Raw genomic sequence first — 24,221 nt, forward strand, 5'->3', positions numbered from 1 at the left:
CCTAGCCAACGGATTCATCCGTCCTTCAAAGTCTCCAGTATCCTCAGCTCTGTTCTTCGTGCCGAAAAAAGAAGGTGACCTTAGGACCTGTATAGATTATCGTGCCCTGAACCAAATCACGGTAAAGAATAGGTATCCCTTACCTCTAATTCCGGAACTCCTTGACCAAGTTAAAAGCGCCTGTATATACACAAAGCTAGATCTTCGGGGAGCGTACCACTTGGTACGGATCAAAGAAGGCGACGAATGGAAGAAGGCCTTTCGCACCAAGTATGGACTATTTGAATACCAAGTGATGCCCTTTGGCTTTGCAATGCTCCGGCCGCCTTCCAGTACTTCATGAATGACGTTCTTAGAGAACTTATAGACGTTTGTGTAGTCGTCTACATTGATGACATCCTTGTGTACTCATCTTCTGAAGCAGATCATCAGAAACACGTCAGAGCTGTTCTTGAAAGGCTTCGCCAACATAAACTTTTTGCCAAGCTTGAAAAGTGTGTTTTTCATGTCACCGAGGTCGAATTTTTAGGTTTCATTTTGACACCCAACGGGGTCCACATGGACTCGAGGAAAGTTGACGCTATCATCAAGTGGCTATCACCAACTTCCGTGAAGGGAGTCCAAAGCATGTTAGGTTTCGCCAACTTTTACCGCAGGTTTATCCCGGAATTTTCACGAATAGTTCAGCCCATTACGGCTCTTTTAAAAAAGAATAAACGTTTCGAGTGGACAGCAGAGGCAGAACAGGCCTTTCAGGAGTTAAAAGCCATATTTATCTCAGCTCCTATATTAAAACACCCGCGCCCGGACCTTCATTATATCGTTGAGACCGACGCCTCCAGCTTGGCAATGGGGGCAGTTTTATCACAGAGGGATCCAGAAACTAACCAATTACACCCTGTGGCATTCTGGTCCCGCAAGTTCTCGGCGCCCGAAATCAACTACACCATCACTGATAAAGAACTTCTAGCTATTAAGTCCGCCTTCAAGGCCTGGCGGCACTACCTCCTTGGAGCCAAACACACAGTCACAGTAATCACCGATCATCGCAACTTACAGTATTTGAAGACCGCTAAAGCTCAATCCTCCAGATAACTTCGCTGGGTTCTGTTTTTTGCCGAATTTGACTTTGTAATCACTTATCGTCCAGGCAACAAGAATGGCAAAGCAGATGCCCTTTCCCGGATTGGAATGGAGGAACACATGGTCAATCCTGAACCCGTACTTATAATTCCCGAACAAAGAATCCTGGGCCTGGTCTCCTCGCAATCCATCAAAGATATCGAAGCAAAGGCCAAACAACTTGTGACTCCTTCAGATCTACAGAATTGGCACAGAAAGGAAAGGACTTCACCGTGACTAGGGATTTGCTTTATTTTCAAGGACGACTATACTTACCTGGTACTGATTTACCAAGACAGGTAATCTCTTGCTACCATGATTCTTTAATGGAGGGACATCCTGGCATTGCCAATACCTCAGAGAAGATCAAGAGACACTTCTGGTGGCCGTCATGGAGAAAGGACATCAAAGACTTTGTAATGTCTTGTGGGGTGTGCGCCCAAAACAAAAGTCAGAAAGAAAAACCAGCAGCCCTCTTACACCCACTAGACATCCCGCCACACCCCTGGCATACCCTTTCCATGGACTTCATTACTGATTTACCCTCATGCTCCGGATACAACACCATTTTAGTAATCGTGGATTTGTTTTCTAAAATGGCCCACTTCATCCCACTGAAGGGCTTACCCTCAGCTTCAGTCCTGGCCCGAGAATCCTCGAAAACATTGTTCGGTTACATGGTTTCCCTTCAATTTTGATCTCAGATAGGGGAAGCCAGTTTATCTCACACTTTTGGCGAAATTGCTGTCGTCTAGCTCAAATTGATGTGAGACTTTCAACCAGCCATCACCCCCAGACCGACGGGCAAACCGAGAGGACAAATCAAACTCTGGAACAATATTTACGGTGCATGCTGCAACAGTCGGAAAGTAATTGGAAAGACATCCTTTGGATCGCCGAATATGCCTACAACAATTCGATCCATTCAGGAACCGGAAAAAGTCCCTTTTACCTCTTATACGGGATTCACCCTCGAACCTCCAATCTTGATCCACCTCAGGATCTCGGAACACCTGCCGTAGATCATCTACACACTGCTATCACTCAAGCTTTCAAGGAAGCCACGACCCATCTTCAACTAGCCAAAGAACAGTATAAAAAGGGAGCAGACCGACATCGAAGGGAGCCCCCCCAATACCGGGTTGGAGACCTAGTTTGGTTATCCACTAAACATTTAACTCTTAAAGGACCTCGCACCTTCAATCCAAAATATCTGGGACCATATCCTGTCACCGCCATAATAAATCCAGTGGCTGTCAAGTTGGGCTTGCCGTCCCACATGAAAATGCATCCAGTTTTCCACGTATCTCTACTAAAACCAATGCAGCCTGGAACCCGATTGACTAAAGCTCCAGAACCTATTCAAGTTAATGGAGAACTCGAATTTGAGGTCAAAAACATCCTGGACTCCAAGATCATCAAGTCCAAGCTATACTATCTGATTGACTGGAAGGGCTACGGGCCCCAAGAACGATCATGGGAACCCTCTGAATACGTCCACGCACCTCGCCTAATCAAAAGATTCCACCGAACTTTTCCCGACAAACCAAAACCCCCGGGGGAGACAATTTTGGGAGGGGCCTTGAGGGGGGGGTGCTGTCATGAGCACTGTTTCCAAGGAGTCAGGACAAGCCCAACATCCCCGGAAGCAGGCTCACAACCCCCGCCCCTGGCCCCAACCGACCCCTATCGGGGCCCTCTGGACCATGTCCTGGCGCCGTTGGCGCCAGGCTCATAAGAATCACTGGTCCCGGCGCCAGAGGTGCCGGGCTCATACTTTGGGTAAAGGTGCTTGGGTGGACTTACCTGTAGCAGACCATGCTGCATACTCACCTTCACAAGTCCTGGCAAAATGAAGCTCCAGCCTTCTGCTGGGTGGGACTATTTTTCCAATCTGGAACTACTTTCTTACCTGGGTGGGGCTGGCATCACTCCTTGACTCTGGAACACAGGAACTCTTTTTCTCTTGGGCGAGGCTGAGGAGGAAGACACCTAATCACCTCAACACTATTTAAACCACACCCGATTGGAAGAATGTGCTTCGCGTTATTCTGCATCTGCAGCAGGACGCTCACTGAGTCAGCTCCAGTCTTCTAGTGATATCTTCTGCTCCAGCCTGTGAAAACAAGTCAGATCTTCACTTACCATCCAGGGATCCAGTCTCCGGCCGCACCTGTCAGCAAAGGAACATCAGGTTAGCAAAGGGCAACGTTTTAGCAGCCGCGCTTACTTACCTGAATCCACGGCATCTCCCGAATCCCGCGGCCTCTACCTGCAAGACAAAGAACTCCGGTTAGTTCAAAAAAAGGGGAAATTGGACACAATTATATTTTCACTTACCGGAGCTGTGCGCTCCTCGCCATCTCCTCTTCTGCTGCATCTCCGCACCTGCAAATCAAGAAAAAGACATTAAGAGGTGCGAATAAACCTGTCAGCAAGCATATTACTTACGTGCTCCTCCACGTGCACGGACCTTCATACTTACGTGCATCCGTATGCTCAGCATATAGCATTTCGGCACCTAAGAAACAAAGGCAAAGACTTCATTAAAAGGTGCTCTCGAACTTTACAAACCGACCAGCATCCGCTCGTGCAGAAAACGACGGCATCGCTTCTTCAGCAGCTTTAAACCCTCTGAGGCTACAAGAGACTTAAAGCAATCCCAGTGAAGTAACTGGAACCCAGCGCCCCTGCATCAGTCGCAGGATGGAGAGCCCAGCATTTACATATCTAAGGTGAGAGCTCATTCAGACTTTGGGCGGCCTCAGGGAAAAAACGAATAAGGAGGAGAAGCCCAACCAACAACCAGCCATTAATCCCTTTTTCTTCCGCCTGCAGACACCTTACTCTACAAGTCAGACATTCCATAAGAGGAGGTCCGGTCCAGAGAACCATCCGAGTCCTGCGCTTCTCAATTGAAGACACGGTAACTGTCCAGCCAGGATCTGCGCCTCTGTGGGAACCAGGTGAGCGTTACACAATATAGGTGCGGAGGTAAACTTAGCTTTTAAATCCTGAAAGGCCTGCTCGGCTTCTTCAGACCATTCAAAACGTTTATTTTTCCTCAAGAGTGCAGTAATGGGTTGTACCACGCGTGAAAATTCCGGGATAAACCTGCGATAGAAATTGGCAAAGCCGAGCATGCTTTGAACCCCTTTTACAGAGCTAGGTGATGGCCATTTGAGGATGGCATCCACTTTTCTTGAGTCCATTCGGACTCCTTTGGGTGTCAGGATGAAACCTAGAAACTCGACTTCTGTGGTATGGAAAACACATTTCTCCAATTTAGCAAATAGTTTGTGTTGGCGCAGTTTTTCAAGTACAGCCCTGACGTGTTTTCTGTGATCAGATTCCGAAGAGGAGTACACCAGAATGTCATCGATATATACGACAACACAAACATCGATGAGTTCCCGAAGGACATCATTCATGAAGTATTGGAAGGCAGCCGGCGCGTTACACAATCCGAAAGGCATCACCTGGTACTCGAATAATCCGTATTTAGTACGGAAGGCAGTTTTCCATTCGTCGCCTTCTTTAACTCGTACCAGTTGATAAGCCCCCCGGATATCTAACTTGGTGTATATGCAAGCGTCCTTCACCTGGTCAAGGAGTTCAGGGATCAGAGGCAGAGGATAACGGTTTTTAACCTTTATCTGGTTCAATGCGTGGTAATCGATACAAGTTCTAAGGTCGCCTTCTATTTTGGGCACGAAGAACAAAGCAGAGGATGCCGGGGACTTTGACGGGCGAATAAAACCATTAGCTAGGTATTGATCCAAATATTGTCTCAAATGCAGATTCTCAGGTTCGGTAAGGGCATAAATCCTGCTACAAGGGGGTTGTGCACCGGGCACCAGATCGATTTGGCAATCGTACGATCTGTGAGGAGGTAACGTGTTGGCCTGTTCCTTTTGGAAGACGTCCTGAAAGTCTTGGTATTCCGGAGGTAGTTGCATGGAGGCAGAGGTTACAGATGCTAGATTAATCTTCAGGTTTTCTGGGTAGCAGGTTTGTGTACAATCCGGGAAGGTTATTCTCTTAGCTCGCCAATCAATTCGAGGATTATGTGTCTCTAACCAAGGGATTCCAAGAATAACCTGAAACTGAGGAGCCTTGATTACATCAAACACAACACCCTCCCGATGGACGTCGGGACCAATAAGAGTCACCTCAGTAGTGGAATATGTTACCGGTCCAGAGGCAATTTCAGTTCCATCGACTGTGGTGATGACATCTTTGCTGGTTTTAGGATGGAGAGGGAGGTTAACCCTAGATACCAATTCACTATCCACATAGTTTCCAATAGCCCCACTATCGATGTATGCCTTTATTGCATGCAACCGCTTAGGCTGTTCTGGATCTACGAGAACCATTGGCACAATGAAATGCGAGGTCTGAGAGTTAGTTTTCAAGCTCGGCAAGCGGACCCCTACACTTGTCGGGCGGAGTCGTTTCCCGAAACAGAGTCTTCATGGTTTTTATCAGCGGCTCCTACCGCCTTTCGGGGCGGTTTTGCCGGGCAATCTCGTAGAAAGTGTCCAGAATTCCCACAATAAAGACATAATTTTAACTGCCGCCTCCTTTCACGTTCCTTTTGAGTTAAGGGTCCTTTAACCCTTCCAATTTGCATAGGCTCAGAGACATCAACTCCCTTGGGATTAGCATGGGTCTTGACCAACACCCGGGTCTCAAACCTGGACCGATCTGCTTTTCTGTTTTGAAGTCTGTGATCCAATTGGACCTCTAAGTCTATATACTCTGTACATTCTTGGGGCGGATTTACAACTTGGGCCAAGACATCTTTAAGTTCTCCGCGTAGGCCTCGATAAAACAACGTGACTCTTTTATCCTCTGGCCATCCCGTTTCCACAATTAGTCTATTAAAGGTTGCAATATAGAATAGGAGGTCCTGATTGCCCTGTCGCAGGGATAGAAGTTCGTCATCCAGAGCCTGCCCCTGAGAGTGTCGAGCAAATAACCTTTCCATGCTTGCTTGAAACCTTTGAAAATCACGGAGAATTGGGTCATCTTGAGTAACCAGTGGAACTGACCAATCGGCAGCGCAGCCGCTGAGATATGACAATACAAAGGCTACCTTGGTCTGATCATTAGGGAAGGCCCCAGGTCTGCATAGGAAGTGCAAACGACACTGATTCATGAATATGGCGAATCGTTTGGGGTCCCCAGCAAAGCGTTCGGGTGGGGCCAGCGGCATGTTTCCAGGTAGATTAATCTGCACAGGGTTACTGGAAACCACAGGAGCGGGGTTCCCTCCGGAACCGGGTAGAGGAGTTTGCCCAGCTTGACCTTGCAAAAGCTGTCTGGCCAGGTCATCAGTTCTTTCCTTTGATATTATTAATTCCCTCCTGAGGGCATTAGTCTCTTGACGAGCGGCATGTACTTCGGCCCGTAATTCCCCCAGTAATTGGGCCAACTGATCAGTCTCAGAACTTTCCATAGCGCCTGGGTGGGAATTTGTACAAGGATGCCCATTAGCAGCCACTCTATTTCATCTCTATACGGCAGACCTTGAATTAAACATCTATACACCTCAAACAAACCCACCAAAAATTAACAACACAGCGATACCTTGCATTATATACGCTGACGACATAGTGCTTCTGGCTAAAACTCCGAGAGGATTACAGATTGCACTTGGAAAATTAGAAACATACATGACAAAGAACAAACTGAAAATAAATACGAATAAACAAAAATCATGACTCTAAAAAAAGAAAACAACATCAATCGCCAGCTCCCCCCCCTTCTATATAGGCAAGGAAAAAATGGAAACATTAAAAACCATAAAATACCTTGGAATATGGATATCCCAATCAACAACAGAAGAAGAAGAATGGGCGGCACACCTCAAAGAAGAAACCTTGTCCCTAGCCCGACAAACAAAAATAATTCACCGAAAGTATGGAAAATTCTCTATGACCCCTGTAGCTACATTCTACAAACAAAAAGTTACGCCCATCTTAACATATGGAGCGGAATCCACGATTAACATCAACAACAACATCTGGGACAAACTAGAAGGGAGCTTCTGGAAAAAAGTGCTAAACCTGCCAGTTTCTCTACCCACCACATGAATCTGAGCTGAACTTGCACTCCAATCGCTTGAATCCATTGTCCTATGGAAAAAACTTGACTTATACAGGAAAATTATGACTAAAACCAACACCCCACCTTTGGAAATATTCAGAACAGAGAATAACTGCAACAGAGATCATGCCTGAGAAAAATGGAAAATAGCGACAGAAGAGAAAAGAGAAGAGCAAGAAATATCGATGGAAATGCTAATAGAGAGACCACAAAAAGCGAAAACAAAACTAAAAGAGAATGACTGGATGAAAACCAACCAAGAGAAAAATAAATACCGGCACAATATACATAACCCATCTGACAACAGAAGACTCAATCAACTTCCTTCATACTTACAAATATTTCCATCGTCAAAAATAAGAGACACATTTATGAGACTACGGCTAAACATCCTCCCGACCCGAGAAATAATGGCAGCCAGAAAACAAATACCCAATTGCAAACAATACTGCCGATTTTGCAAGAACCCCAGATGACTGAGAGCTTACATCATATAATCATGATATGCCCGGCACTGAATGAAAAAAGACAACAATCGGGAGAATGGTTCATGAACACACAAACTGTCCTAACACCTGAAGATCACTGGGCGAGAATGATTTCTGGAAACGAAAACAAACTGGTATTTGCCCTAATATCATTCTGGAACAGCATCATGAACAATAAATGAACAGATTAACACATATACACAAGGGAACAAAACAAGAAGCAAGAAAAAGGACAGAACTCCAATAGCCTACACATTGCAACTCATGCAATAACAATAAGGAAAGCAAGATGAAAGGTTTAAGTGCAAACCCAACATTTGAAAATAAATAAATTAGGGATCCTTAGGAAATCCACAGTGATAGAGGGTTGAAACCAACCGCCAACCAATAAACAATAAACCCAAGTGGATTATGACCTTGATGAATGTCCGGCAGATTTAAGCCTTAAAAGGACAGAAACTTGGATGAGTTGGGCTAGCATCACAGCCTGTAAAATGGTGTTTAGTAGATGCTTGTGTATACAGGGTCATTGTGATACTGGAAATGATGTTCATTATGTAACTCTGTATACATTTTGATGTTTGATTTGATTGTTGTACCAGATTGTTCAGGTTTTACGCATTAATTTAAGTGTTTTATGCTATTATTATTGAGTGTTGCTCAATAAGTATACCAATATGTGGAATAAAATGGAGAAGTTATTTTTACCTTTATAATTAATAGGTGTTGAGCAGTAGGTCCATTATTTTTTTGAGAACAATCCGAGAGTTTGAGGAGTAAGGAGTAATTGACACCCACAACAATACCTTCCTTTTGTTTGTTTAAGAAATATGTTACGCACAAAGTAGGAAGGCATCTTATCCCCCTTTTGGGATTAGCTGAGGTGAGGTTGGTGGGCAGGAGTATGGGCCAGGGGCAGATTGGGGGCAGGCTGGCACTTTACGTAGAAAAGTGGTGCGAATTAATGACAGATGCGTGGGTGCTCCAGGCAGTGTAAGGGTTCCAATTCGAATTTGTAACACAACCCTATCAAGCGCGCCCTCCTCCCCGATCAGGTTTGCAGCACAAGAGACACCGCTGATGGACGCAGAAGTAAAGGCGCTAGTCACAAAGAATGCTATAGAACCAGTAATCCCACAGGAAGACGGTCTGCAACGTCTTCTTAGTACGGAGAAGGAGAAGGTCAGGCCAATGAAACTTGAAAGTACTCAATGTGAACCTGGTCTACACAGATTTCAAGACGGAGGGAATTCACCTCCTCAGGGATCTACTGCAGACGGAGGACTGGTTAATTCGGCTGGATTTGAAGTACGCATACTTAGCGGCCATGATCTTTCAGCCACACAGGAAGTTCCTACGGTTCCGCTGGGCAGGACAGACCTGGGAGTTTTCCAGCATGCCCTTTGGTCTATCTTCAGCGCTGTGGTGCTTCACGAAGCTCCGAAAGCCAGTGGCAGCCAAGCTCTGCGAAGAAGGTACTGGAATGATCATTTATCTGGATGATATGATTTTATTGTCACAGGACAAGGAGCTTTTGGTCACACAAGTCCAGAGAGCGGTATCCCTTCTCCAAGAGCTAGGATTCATGATAAACTGGGAGAAGTCAGAGCTAACACCGGCTCACAAAATGGAATTTCTGGCGGTCCAACTGGACACAGTATCAGCGTTACTCAGCTTGCCAGCACACAAAATGCAAACTATTCGCAAAGAGATCCAAGTGATGCTAGCGAGGGAGAACACATCCCTCCCACAACTGGCATGGCTGGTGGGATTATTGGCCTCTTCAATCCAGGCAACATTCCCAGGCATGCTGCATTATCGGGCCCTACAACGGCTCAAGATACGCCACTTAAGCAAGGGTCTGGGATACGACCAGCTAGTAAGGATATCCGAGGATCCAAGGACAGAGATGGTCTTGTTAGACCACATGGAGGCTTGCAATGGGAGAGCGATCTTCAGGAGTCGCCCAGATGTGGTGATAGAATTGGATGCCAGCAGGTCAGGCTGGGGAGCCTGATGTGGTTTAATGACCACCGGAGGAAAGTGGACACCTGACGAACTCCAGATGCACATATATTGTCTGGAGCTGCTGGCGGGCTCATTTGCAATCAGGGCACTGACCCCGCAGACAGTGAAGTGGTGTGTCCTTCTCCGGATGGACAATGTCTCAGCAGTGAGATATATAAATCACCTTGGGGGGACGCGGTCAAGACTCCTAGCAGAGCGAGCCAATGCTTTTTGGCACCTCTGTTTAGAAAGGAACATTTCTGTGACAGCGGAATACCTGCCAGGGCTAGCCAACAGAGTAGCAGATTGGAACCCGAGATTTCTGACAGACGCAAGCAATTGGAAGCTGCACAGAGAAGTCTTTTTGAGGATGATGAGGATTTGAGACCCATGCAACACAGATCTTTTTGCCACATGGACCAACCATCAGCTGGCGACCTTCTTCAGCTTGAGAACAGACCCAGAGGCTGTAGCATGCAGCCATATGGACCAGGAAAGGAGTACGCCTTTTCTCCTTATACCATGATTACTCATACCCTCGCATTTGTGTGCAGAAACCAAGTCAGGGTAGTAATCATTAACCCTGTGTGGCAGACGCAACCATGGTTCCCCGATCTTCTGCATCTTTCGACGGAGATACCAAATCAGCTGCCGCAGACCTTGTGAGATCCGACCGGCTGCCTGCCCTGCACCTCATGGTGCTAGACAAATCGCTGATCCTGGCAGCGTGGATGATTTCCGGGATGTCTGAAGAAAGCCAGGATTTTTGGAAGAAGCTAGAAGATTCATTCATTAGGAATGACTAAGTCATATAGGGAAGCCTGCGGATCCCATAACGGCAGATGTGGCTGCATTAGCAAATTTCCTGGCAGGCCTAGCAGCAAGGGGCGTGGTTTATAGGACAGTCAACGTCTATAGGTCAGCGGTCTCAGCAGGACACACCATGACCGAAGGAACTTCAGTGGGAGAGCATCCCTTCATAAAGAGAGTGATGATGGGTATTCGACTCATGAAGCCGCCAGCCCCAAGGTACTCCCGGTTCTGGGACGTGAATGTAGTGTTGAGATTATTTCGAGATTGGCCAGACAATGAGGAACTCTCCAGGAAAGCCCTGGCAGTGAAGTTGAAGACGCTCCTTTGTTTGATCTCATGTAAGAGTTTCAGACGTGAAAGCATTGGAGATAATGAATAGGAGTTTCTCTCCAGAAAGAGTTATGTTTCATATTACGAGGAGAACCAAGACGAATATCCCAACCGTGGCATATCCAGCTTTTCCAGATCAGCTCAAGCTGTGCGTCGCTAGGTGCCTCAAAGTGAATAAGGACGGAACGAGAAGCTCAGGCCGAAAGGTGAGTCGCAGTTTTTGAGAAGTCTGACTAAACTAAATAAAGCCGTCTCATGTGCAACCCTAGCGAGATGGGTCAAGTTGGCTATGAAGCAAGCAGCTGTAGAAACTGAGGGTTTCGTAGCGCACCCACATAGAGGGGCGATGGCCTCCAAAGCCTTTGTGGCATGTGCCAAACTGGAAGACATTATGAAGGCTGCGGACTGGTTAGGAGATTCAGTGTTTAAAATGTTCTACTTCAAACCGATAGACAGAGTTGCTTCGTTGGTGGCAAGTAAGCTTTGTACAAGCATAATACAAGCCTCTGTGCTTGCCATAGAATACAGATTTTCCATACTAATATTCAGGAATGTCATGATACTATCCAAGACATGGAGGCAAAGTATTATCACAACCTGGTTACAAGTTAAATGAATACAATTGTATTTGCACATGATTGTTATTTGTTGATTGAATGTCATGAAAACGTAATGATATTATAGAGATGTTAAAGACAGTTCTGAAAAGTATCATCAGTGGTTAAGATATATGACATTGAAGAACCCACCCAATTTTAATTACAAGTTATTGGCTTCATTGCCAGAATGGAGACGAAGACAACGTAGCAGTGCTTAATGCCGGGGAACAGGAGCAGTACTGCGATGTTGACCGTTGAGGAGCATGAGTTCGTCAGGTTCTGATGACAAGAGTTCAAGTTCTGAATGGTGTTAGTTGAAAGGACGCAGAGGAAGTTGCCTCAAAGAAAGAGGAAGTGCTTCCGGTTGGATGGACATTATATGGGAAGATGGACTGTGATTGGAAGAGACCGGCATGTGTTTATTTGTTTGATTAAAGGACTCATTCCAGCAGATGTTTCTGGGAAATGTAGCGTTGTTGAGAGTTTCACTAGTTACTTTTAATGATGTTCTTCTCTGATATTCGCCTCTGTATCTTTAATAGAATCATGACTTTTTAGTTTTTTTGTTTTTTATTGTTATGGCTGAATAAAATATCAATCTTCCAATACATAATATTAGTTCAGTGATCACATGAAATTGCAATATTTAAAAGAATGTACAAAGTCAAATGTATAAGTTAAAAGGAAGTTAGAGTAGACATAATTGGCAATGCTTCCAGGATTCGAGGTATACAGGTGGCAGAGCTGCTGCTCACATTTAAGTTATGTTTAACGATAAAAGAAATCTAACCACCGCAATCTTAACTGATGTGCGTTGAGAGCCAAATATGTTAAGCCACAGTATTTTGGATGTTAAGATCCTAAAATCTTTGAACAGAGGATGCAGATATATGGTTCACTTAGCCATGAGCATAGGACATGCTGTTAATAGATGCTTTAATGTTTCTGTTTGCTTTGATTCTTTGCAAAATGTGCATACATTTTGAGATGTAGAAATTTGTTTCCACGTGGCTAAGAGATCTTGTTTTCCAAAGGTTAAGTCTGAGTCGTAAAAAGGCATTCCTATAGACAGATGATGGAAACGTGGCTAGGTACGATTCTGGTTCTCAACACTTTTTCAACGAAAATGGGTTGTTTTTAAAGTTTGCATATGTCATGCACATCTGACAGGTGTGAATCCAGTCATGCTTTTTTTTGTTGCTTGGCACGAGTGGGATTCTTTAGCAGAAGTTTGATGAAAATATCTGCTAGATTCATGATATTGATGGTCTGTGTCTCCACGTGGCTATAAAATGATGGTCTGAAGAAGTTAGGTAGACAGACAGTGCATGTAGCAAGGATTTCGTGTTAGAGGATAGCAGGAATTTCCTATACAGAGAACATAGTTTCCACGCATATGAACTGTACAGGGATGAGAGACCTAGTTTGTCTTATAATGCACATCGGTTGAGATGGAGGTAAAGAAATTACACATTTCCAAAACATCCCTTCTAGTCAGAGCCAGAATGACTTGTGTCTCCAGACTTTGGTCTCGGCACCGTACAGAACTGTGGGTACTGCCTTATTATTATAGAAGGCGAGTACAGCCAGACAGGAACATTTTCCATATTTGGCATAAATGATGGACGCTTGCGCTGATGCTGTTGTCATTTTTATCTTGAGCTCTATGATGTATGGAAGGTCAGAGCTGTGGCTATTCATATTTAAGCCCAAATATCGATACTCATGGACTAGCTGAAGTCATGTTCCATGCAGAGACGAATGAAAGGAGCTCTTCTCACTTTTTCTCCTACCCCAACTTAAAACCTTTGTTTTTTCTAGACTGATGGTTAGGAAATTGTCATCTGCATATTTCTCAAGGACGGTGAGGAGGTTTTGGAAACCTTTTGGGGTTTTGGATAGGAGGACCCGGTCATCTGCGTAAAAAAGCCATGGTATTATCTGTTGCCCTAGTTTAGGTGGATCAGACAACAGCCACAAGGCTTCGTATCAAATTTGAGATAATGAAGTTGAATAGAGAAGAAGCTAGGATGCACCCTTCTTTTAAGCCTCTCAAGGTTGGTATTGGGGCAGATAGTTTGCCGTCCAGGGTCAGGGGGGTCTGTACTGTTGTGTCAGAGTGCAGTAGATTAACCAGTGTTTGATTCGAGTGGGGGCAAGTTGCATTGAGTCAAAGGCAGACTTAAATCAATGAATGCCATATAAATAGGTTGCTTCATCTGATGGCCATGCATCTTGATAGCACTAATGGTTAATAAGTTGGTAGCAGTGCCCATGCCTGGGACGAAGCCAGTTTGAAAAGGGTCTTGCAGATTCTGGATATTCGTCCATTGATTAAAATCTCGCAAGATGACTTTCTTCAACGTTAGTATGTAAAATCTGTATTTGATAGAGTTGATGCCTCCCTTTGAAACCTTCTTTGGAGCGGCAAGCAACCCAAGATTGCCTTTATTACACTACAGCAATCAGTATGGGAGGGCGGCATCAGGTTACCCAACATGCAGAGGTACTACTGGACCGGTCAACTGGCAACAATAAATTATTGGATAAACGGAGATCTCTCACTCCCGTACATTAAGCCAGAGCAAAGGTGGATTCGAGGATTGCCTCCTACTCAAATTCTATATAGTGACCCTAAGAGACTATTACTACTGATCATGATACAGCACACTAGACAGGTGTGGACCTCTGTGGCTAAACGTGCAGCTGCCTGAAGTTGATAAAATCAGCTGTTTTAGGACATGGAAGAGAAAGAAAATACAGCATCTTTCAGATGTGATCAAGGAGGAATTGGTTTCCTTTCCTGAATTGTGATTAAAGTTTGAACTGGCCAGACTACGAGAAATACCACCATATGCAGCTGTCATGTGCCCTTAACGCCCAATTTCAAATGTTGCAAGACATCCCGACAGTTTCTCCTCTGGAGGCAAATCTACTTCTGGAGCACATTTGCACTAAAGTCACATCAACACTATACCAGGTTATCACAGCCTTTGGGACCAAAGAGCTAACCATCCTCGAGACAAGATGTAAAAGGGATGTAGGCTCCCTTGAAGCTGAAGAATGGGTGGAAGCATTGATGTTTTCGAAGAGAAATTGGGATTTCAACTAGGATACGGCTGAGACAACTTAAAAAACTCCATAGAGTTTACTATACTCATATTGTTTCGATGAGGTCAAACTGACCATATTCGCTGTCTAAGATGTGGGGGAGAGGAGGGCACCATTATGCATATCATTTTGGAATGCCCGCAAGTCCAATGCTTCTGGAAGAAATAGATTGACAAACTGAATACTGTCACAGGATTGGGGATCCCATCAGATCCAAAATAGTTGCTTCTGTGGATTTGGTGAGGGGCGCTTTAAATAGATATGAGAACCTATTTGTATCCACTGCTGTTGACCTGATGCAGCAGACTATTGCTTCCTTATGGGGGTGGGGGTGCAGATGGTCCCCGGTTGGGCAAATGGACTGCTGAAATGGATATGTACATGGCCCTGGAAAACAAAACAAAAAAAGAGTATACAATGCATGGGGTTGTCTGAAAAGAAATGTGAAAATATGGAGGGGGTTTAGGGGAGATGGGTCTGATTTTCCATCAACTGTACATTATTTGATTTATTTTTGTTATTTGACAACTGTAATCCTTTGGTATTCATACTTGCCCTGCAAATTACCCAATCAGGTTATGTTTAATGTTTGTTTTGTGTTGTGTATAAGCTTTAAAACAATAGATTGTGTTGTTTTTACTTTTAAAAAAGGGGCACGAAAGAAAACCCACACTGTGAGGTGTGAGTAGGAGGCAAGTCCATAAGAATGATGGCCAACTCAGGAACCAACCTCCCGATAATATCAGAACAACCGAGCTGGCAGAGAGACGTACCGAGGCTCAAGAAATCCAGATTGAAAACGGGAGCTTATAGTGTCTAGGAAATAAAGATTTTAGGGTTCTTCAAAATGGACATCCAGTTTAAGGACAGGAAAACCAAAGGTAGGGTATCCATCACAGATGTAGGAGATGCACTTGTGGGATGGCCGCACCAAACTGAATTGGGACATCAAGGTAGATCAGACCTCCAAAGAACAGGTAATGGCAGTGACAAATGCGGAGGAGTAGGACATATTAGAAAAATTATGCTGAAATATTAGAGGACACTGAAAGGGTACATGCACAAGATCAAATTAAGAGAAGGAGCCATGCAAGTCAAGCAAAAAGTGAGACCAGTGCCATTTTCGGCAAGAGAAGAACTGCAAAAGATGTTAAAAAAAACTGCTGGAAGAAAATGTCATTGAGACGATAGAAGCCATTGAATGGCTTAGTCCTGTGGTAATAGCCAGAAAGAACGGGTGTGACAAGCTCCAAGTGTGAACAGACCTAAGAGCACTGAATGAAGAAGTGGTAAGTGATAATTTCCCTTTGCCAAACATATCTGAGGCAATGCAGTTCTTATGAGTCGCAATATGTTCGAAATTGCATATAATCAGCACGTATCATCAAGTTAAAATGTATCCAAAGTAGAGACATTTGACAGCGTTTGTGACTTCTTATGGTACGTAATAATACAAACGCATGCCATTCGGACTGTATTCAACGGCCTCGGTCTTCCAGAGAATCGGGACTAAAACTTTGCAGGGCATAGAAAAAGTAAAGTTCTTTCAGGACGACATATTGACATCAAAAAAGAGCATGATGCTGCCTTGGAAAAAGTGCTGGAAAGACTGAGTAGGAAAGGATTCTGGCTAGATAGATAGAAAGGTGAACTGCACAAAGAAAACGAGATTTCCTGGGATACACATTCCCAGCATGGAATCGAACGACAGCCTGGTGAAAGCGATAGCAGAAGTCTAATAAACAAAGAGAAAAAATAAAGAACAGTTCACATCCTTCATGGAGATGGCAGAATATTAGACGAAATTCATTAAAAAAATTCAAACAAGACCAAAGAATTGAGGCGACTACTGAGAAAAGGAGAGAAAATCAGAACGGACAGATTAATGCCGGTTTGACATTCAACAATATAAATGACATAATAGAAGCACCAAACCTCAAACCATTTGGCGCGAGAAATGGAATGATCATAGCCATAGATGCAAGCGCATATGAGATAGGAGCAGTCACAAAGGGAAACCCACACAGTAGCATTTGCATCGAAGGCACTGACAAGCAAGAAGCAACATTATTCCATGATCGAAAAAGAAATGCTAGTATGCACTTGGGCAGTAAACCATTTCTGGACATAATTATGGGGAAGGTTTAAGTTGTGGACAGATCATAATGAACATATTGGGACCCGGGAAATTGGACACCAACGCTAGCAAGACTAGCATCGAAGAGGCAAGAGTTTAACTTTCAGATAGAGCATATAATCGGATTGGAAAATAGACAACTAGACTATCGAGATTAGCACTGTCAAGAGAAGAAGTAGGAACTTATCTGAAAAAAGAATGTGTAGTCGAGTCGCATCCATCACAGAGAATGGCGAGCAAGGTGACCAAACCATAACTTCAGAGAATCAGGAAAAGATGAAAACATAATGAAGACATTTGAGTACACTGGGAGAGGGAGGCCAGGAGAAAGAATGCTAGTGCCAGAAATGCAAAGCTACTGGAAAATACAAACTGAACAACATGCATAAAGTAGTTCTAAGGAGAGGAAATGTGCTACTACCTCCCCCACCAGCACCAGGAGCAGGATAATATGGCTGTGTCATGAATGACATACAAGAATGACGAAAGAATAAGGGAACAATATTGCAAGGTTGGATAGTATCATAGGCGTTTCCCTGCTTTACATGAGTAAAAGACTAGCGAACACAAGTCTATCACTGCAATGGATAAAGAAACATTAAAAGCCAACAGAGAAGAAACTAATATAAGCAGATGTCAGAGTGAAAGAAACGCAGATGAGAAAAGAAGTGCATGATTCAAGGAAAGCAGTCAAATGACATCAGGCAAGGAGATCGGGTAAAGATCAGAATGTGGTATAAGGACAAATGGACAATGTTCAAGTACAGTGCTCCTATCCAAGCAAGTAAGATACATGAATATTACATCCAGGCAGCAAATGGGAAGAAATGGAACAGACAGAATTACACTCTATTGTATTAATGGGAGCTCCAGCACTTCTAACGTGTGTTCCCATTTTCTTTTAGTGCTATAAGTGTGAATTGTAATTTACAATTGTGTGTTTTGGCAATTTATGAACTGATTTATGTGTGATTTGAAGAACATATGTGTAAGGTTTTCTTTGTTAAACCATAAGACAATAAAAACATTAAAAAAGAAGAATTGCACTCTACAGTAGAAGAGAAACTGAGAACCCGAAGAGAACAGAAGGAACGGGGAGAAGGCCGGTGTGGAGCTACAACCGAGAGATGATAGAAGAACCATCAGATATTATCTGGCATCAGGAACAGAAAAGCCCTCCTTACAATCGGATTCTATGGAAGACAATACAGAAACGGAGGGCAGGCAGAAAGAGAACATCAGAAAGCACCAGAGAAGGAGGCAAAGAGACCAGGTCTCTGTGATCCAGTAGGGTGCAAAGGCCACCTGGTAAATATAAAGATTAGGTTATGGACTAAATCATTGTTTGTTAAAAAAAAGTGGGCTAAAGTATGCATCACTGCGCGGGACAGTGTGACGTTGGCACTGCAGTGCTCTCTTGTCGCGTGTGAGGGGACAGGGAGCTGTGGAAGGGGCGGGAGGAAAGAGGCAGGTCATATTGGAAGTTAGAAGAATAAAGACACATTTGTCTTATCCTCCCGCGTCCATCTCCTCAATTGTGTGGCCTGATTGAGTTAGACCGTGTGGGCGCCTCAGGCGAGGCAGCTTCTGAGTACGTTACACTGGCGACGAGAGGTTTTCAATACCCACAGCCTGGCGAGCCAACCTCGCGGTGGTGCGAGTGGAAGGGAAGGTTGCATGGACTGCCGGAGGGCGGGATCACCAACCCGCCTCCAAGTAAAGCGGCGAAGGGCCTGCAGGCAGTGGAGGCCCACGCAGAACTCCCGCTCATCAACAGCAGGGCGTAGAGCATGGCTCTGCTCGCACACGTGCCGCACCAAAGGACTACTGACACAAGGAGAGTGGCAGCACGCAGAAGGCGCGGCGCTGCTAAGGAAGGAGCACACGTCGTTCTGGAAACAAGGTGAACGTGTTAAACGGAATTTACACATGGAAAAAGGCAGCGAATACCGTGGCGCATGGCCTGCAGAGAACACAAGCCTGCAATGAATGTTCTGCTGAGACCAGGCCGGTCCGGAAACAATTACGCAGTTATTGCAGCACACGTGGGGCAGGAAGATAGAGCGTGCACCTGAATGCACGTTGCCCCACCAGCAACTCAGTCAGATTCACCTGCATTTATCCGTGGCAGACCATGAAACAGCCATCAGGAAGCAGCAAGCCCACCAAGGTCAGTGACACCAGGGTGGAACCCGCAGAATACGTAACTCCAGGAAGTGGGGCCTAGTTAATCCACGCAGGGTACAAGCGGAGGTAAAGTGAGCACACACATGCCAAGTAATGTCAGGGGACGAGCGTAAAGACTGGAGAGGGCATCTGTACTCCTGCTCTCTATATGGCATAGTCGAAGCACAGAGCACCCCAGCCAAGATTCTCTATAGGGTAGCTATGGAAAAGCAATCATGGCTTAAGCTCTCAGGAGGTGATGCGGGCTGGTTCTTAAGTACAGTGTAGTCCCCAAGCACCCACAAAGGAATGTCCAAACACTATGTTAGTGAAAACACAGTCTTTATATAAATAAGGTTCACGTTATATACACAAACACAATAACACATTTTGTACGCTGGCAATATTATAAGGGCAAATATATACAGGTCTACGTGGTACCACTCTTAACTATCGATTCCTTTAAAATGCTCCCACAGCTAACAGCCCCAAACAGCATACGAATCAGATTGTAAGATGAATCAATGATAGACACAGAAACAAAGCAAGTTAAATCAAGCAATGGCAGAACAGTCCCCCGTCTACTTAGGGACAGTTCTGTACGAGGATCCCCCCCACCTGGGCAACCTGTAAATAAAGTGTATTTGACAAGCCCAGTCCAATTATGCTCGATATAGTCTCGACTCCTAAAAGGTTCCACAACCCCAAAGTACCTGTTTTCGTAGAGTTCTTCGGTGCGTCGTCAACGTACCCTTCTTGTGTGCACTCCCTTTGAGGCAGGTGCCACGGGTCGTCAACAGTCGGTGAAGAAAAAGGGTGAGCACTGTCGTTACGGCAGCAGCTTCGGTTCTTGCGGTGCTCGTTGACGATCAGTTGAAAACGTCCTGTAAGATGATGCGTGCGGTGCACCTCGACGACGAGCATTTGTTGCCGCAGAGCGGTAATAAAGAACTTTGGCCCAGCAAGGGCATCAGGTCGTCTGCGTCTCTGTGGTTTTCGGGTGGCAGGAAACCCACCGGCAGATTATCCTCAGTCGTCAGCGGCCTTGACTTTCTCCAGCAGGACGAAAGCATTTGACGGTGAAGAGCAAGGGAGTCCTTGGATCAAATGTCTTAGGCAAAGCAGCACTGTGGCTCCGGTCTGCGATGGCGGTCGTCGATGGTGATGGACTTCAATGTCCGGGCGCTTCGCTTCATGATTCCGCCGTGGTCCCTGTCTCCGGTCGGCATCCTTTCGAGGGCCTGCCGTCCAGGGAGCTTTGGCAAAGATCAGCTGGTGCACGATGGTCCCTCGTAGCTCGGGAAGAGGTCTCCTAGCCAGGTCCTCTCTTGGATCAGTTCCTTGACAGTCACACAGCTTTCAGATTAGCGAAGGACAGCAGCAACAATTCTTCCAGTGGGCTTCAAGGTTAAGCATCAAGTATCAACTTCAGCTTCTGAATGATTTCCATCAGTGAAAGGTCCCCAGATACGGTTTGGTCTCTCAGTCACTCTGCTGGGTCACACTCAGGCAACCAATCACTCAGAAGGGCATTCATGCAGGCAGGCAGCCAATCAGGCTCACAGTGCATTCAGGCCATTCTCCTCCCTCCAGACACTCACAACAAGGAATGTGTATTGGGACAAGTACCCAGCCATTCAGCATTCCACACTGCATTCATACCAGTTTCGGGCAGGGCTGTCTCAGTCTTTGTGTCACATACCAGAAACCAGACACCCATAACAAGAAGTGCATATTGGTCACACACTCCATTCACCCAGGTCCCACCCCAAGGGTGTACCCACAACATACAGTCACTGGGAAGGCTTCAGCCAGTCTGGCCTGGACTTCCCCACAATACCTTATATGGAACTTCCACCCAACAGCCAGTCAGGGGGAAGGGACAGAGTCAGGGCTTCCCAGGACTTTGGGAAAAACAAGGTAACAGGCAATAGAAAGCAAGAGGCCACAGGGGCCATTTTGTCTCCTATCAGGAATCAACTGATTCCAATGGCAGGGCCTGGGTATCCCAAAATGGAGGATACTCAGAGCACCTCTCAAATTCAGCATGGAGCTGCCACCAGCCCATACCCTGCTCTGTGGGCCAAACACAGGTGCCCAAAAACATACACTAGGGGTACAGGTTTGTACTCCCACCCATGGGTGCTATAAGGGTATCCCAAGGGTCTGTACACCAAACCAAAAAGAGGAAGAGCTGCACTGCCAGGAGTCCCACATGGACTCCTGGGAAGAAAACAATACCAATCACATATGAAAAAGGACTTCAAAACAAGGACAGGGAGGCCCTGTCCCTCCAATGCGTTTCCAGCATCACAACGACACGCTCATGGTGCCCCTCACACCTGCAGCAAACCTGCCCACGAGAATGCAAGGCCGCCTCATTAAGCAGCTAACCACACACTTCGACCTAACGGAATCCAGCAGCCTAGGGCCACGCTGGAAGAGATGGATCAGAGACTTTGAAGTATGCATCAAGGCGATTGGACCTGTAGATTAAGAAAAGAAGCACAGCCTCCTTACACTGTTCATCGGCCGTAATGTCAGGGACATCGTAGATGAACTCCCGGATGACGCAAAGGATACGTACGCAAATCTAAAAGCGACCCTGACAGACTATTTCACTCCACACATGAATGTGGATTAATAGCACACATTTTTTCCTATGGTGGGGGAAAGGGGGAAAACCAATGATTTGGCTCTCCTGAGTAAGGCATGGTGACCCCGGTGCCACTGCCTCTGACCACTGCCTCTGAACCCCGGGACTTCTGAACCAATATGTAGAAAAAAAGAGGGAGGGTGAGGCGCGCACCATGGGAAAAAAAGTGTGCTATTAGGGTTCCTAGTTACCAAAATAGACTACAGCTACCAGAATTCCTAGAGAACAATTGAGACTCATTTGTTACACCTGAAAAGACTGCCTCCCTGAAGAGTGTAAGAGACATGAAAGCACTTGGAGGAGAACAGCAACTGAAATGTAGAAGGTATTCAAAGCTGGGAACTAGAGTGCGTGCCTCACCCTCCCTCTTTTTTTCTACGTAAACAAAGTGTAGTTTAGGAAGTCGCGTGTCCAATATTTTGCACATGACAATCTGGAGATACTAATCACAAAAACATGGCCCAGGCAGCACACATTCTGACGCACAGCATTATGCTTTAGTATGATTTCAATACGAGTCCGACCGTTGTATAAAACTGTAATTGCCCGTTCTTAAGGAGCACGTTCTCATTTCAATTATTGTTTTATATCTCAGTAATGAAATAAATAATAGCGCCGGAGAGAATGACATTTTTCAATGTCTCTGGAAACGTACAACAACGAAAGAAAAGAGAAGCTGCCAAAGAACTCGCCCGATATTAAATACAGACAACGAGGGCACCGCACACTTTAATGAAACGCCTGGACCGCGAGGAAAGACCTCTGCGGAGGGAATCCAATCCTGTATTTGAATGTACCTTAAGTTCCGTGGAGAAAGACTGCTCTTTTGCACAACAAACATTGGAAAGAAATAACGACTTCGCGGAAAAATGTGGCTAAGTGTGCGTCTTCAGCAAAAAAAAGTGTAAATATATATCTGTAATATTAAACAATACCCACTTCACAAGTATTCCTAAATTATAATGGAAAAGGAAGAAAGACTTAAGCAAGTCCATTTTAACAACTATGGCGGCAAATGTTAATAAGTACAGATTTCTAATCTGTGTTGTACTTGTGTTTCCAGAACACATGGTAAATGTCATTCACCAACTCCAATGCTTCCGTCAAATTTAGAAGTTTCACGCATTAGATGTGCATGGATGACCCAATCCACGTCCTATGCTCTGTAACGTGTATCCGGCGTTGGAATGCCGTAGAGTGTCCACTTTCTGAGCATGCTCACTAGTGCTGTCACTGGGTCTGGATGTTTCCTGCTCAATGCCGTGTCATATTCTGAGCGTGCGCAGTACATCAATAGATTTTCTGTCGCGAATCTTAGTGTCTTCTTTTTCGGTAATGTATTAGTGTGGCTGTGTGTTTATCTTGGGTTCTGATGGTCCACGTCCATCTGCTCCCTAACAACAGCCCAGGCACCTGAAAAATACAGTGCAGCACAAGAAATGTCGTGGAAGAGTCCCGAAAAAGTAAGTTCTTCATTGGTGGAATGCTGTAGAAGTGTAAGCTTCAACAGCGTTGTACCACATTTTACAATATTTTTCAGTAAAAAAAGACCGGTTTGCTTTTTGGGTTCTCCAAAATATTAAAATCCATCACCTTCAAGTCCCTCTTCTTCGTCACAGTATTTACCTTTGTGGTACCAGTAGACCTACCTACATGTGAAATGCAAAACCCCCGAGATTTACTTCACGCAATGCCACACTATGGTTGCCACCTTTGCTTGAAGCAAAACCTGGACTTTAAGCCACGCCCACATTTTAGAAGCCCTACCCCCTTGGCACACCCCTTTCATAGATTCAAAACTAATACAACAGCAAAGAGTTATGTTTTTAACTGACCGAAGTTTTTTTTGAAGAAGGCATCTGCATTATTAAAATAAACAAGCATTGGCAATGCTAATCGTTTGGGCTTTTGTGTAGGCATATTAACTGCCCATTGATGGCAGCAGGTGCAAAATGGTGCAAGTACCAGGCATTTAATAGCAGTGTCTGGAAAATTCCTAATATTTATAAATAAGCCAAAATATTGACTTTGCCAATCCTTGTTTTTAACAGGGCTTCAGCAAAGAACATGCAGAGCACTTACGAACTGGGTGGCTAAAGGCAGGCCTGGTTGAAACGTTTTTATTGTAACAGTAGTGTGTTTTCAGATCCAATTAAGTCATTAACTCTCAGAAGACTGCTTTGAAAGAAACACTGGCAACCACTTCGAGCACAAAGTTTGATTGTAAGGCTTGATTAAAGCAAACTCAAAAAGTTCCCACTAGTTGGTGTTGTCGGCTAGGAGAGGCAGGGACTGGGTTGGCCATAGGGATTATCATGGCCATGGGCAGTCAATGGGTGGGCAAATAATCAAACACCTACACGTTTTGTGTCCCCCCTCGTATGCCATTTCTCCCTATCTGTAAGCATCAGCGTATAGCCCAAACTAAAAATAATTATGTAAGGCCGAAATAACATTTCACAAACGTATATACCAGACATTAGTTTTTTTACCTTGGAACGATGAAAAGCTGAGCTGCTGCTAACAAAAATGGATCCAATTCTTGGATCCAATTATATCAAGCCAGACCTGTCTATATTTGAAATAAAAAAACGCAGAGATTTCTGCTGTTTGCCACATGCACATAACACCGCTCCTAGGTATTACACATTCTGCCATTGCCTTATTTATGTATTTTGTCA

The 24,221-nt window shown here is 44.9% G+C and overlaps 1 protein-coding gene across 4 annotated transcripts in view; it reads left to right on the forward strand.

The window, feature by feature from the left end:
- Positions 1-24,221, forward strand: part of LOC138467757 (zinc finger protein 2-like) — a 1,341,736-nt gene that overhangs the window by 99,329 nt on the left and 1,218,186 nt on the right. The window contains exon 1 of one of the 4 annotated variants that reach the window (XM_069607987.1): positions 22,744-23,003. The exons of 1 other annotated variant lie outside the window; for it this stretch is intronic. In XM_069607987.1, coding sequence (XP_069464088.1) covers positions 22,980-23,003 — 24 coding nt within the window. In that variant the 5' untranslated portion in view covers positions 22,744-22,979. Of the gene's footprint in view, positions 1-22,743; positions 23,004-24,221 lie in introns of those variants that run through there. 2 more of the 4 variants (XM_069607989.1, XM_069607990.1) reach the window with 2 other exon arrangements.

This window comes from Ambystoma mexicanum, chromosome 4q (genome assembly GCF_040938575.1).
Source record: "Ambystoma mexicanum isolate Mex_15411 chromosome 4q, UKY_AmexF1_1, whole genome shotgun sequence".
NCBI lineage: Eukaryota > Metazoa > Chordata > Amphibia > Caudata > Ambystomatidae > Ambystoma > Ambystoma mexicanum.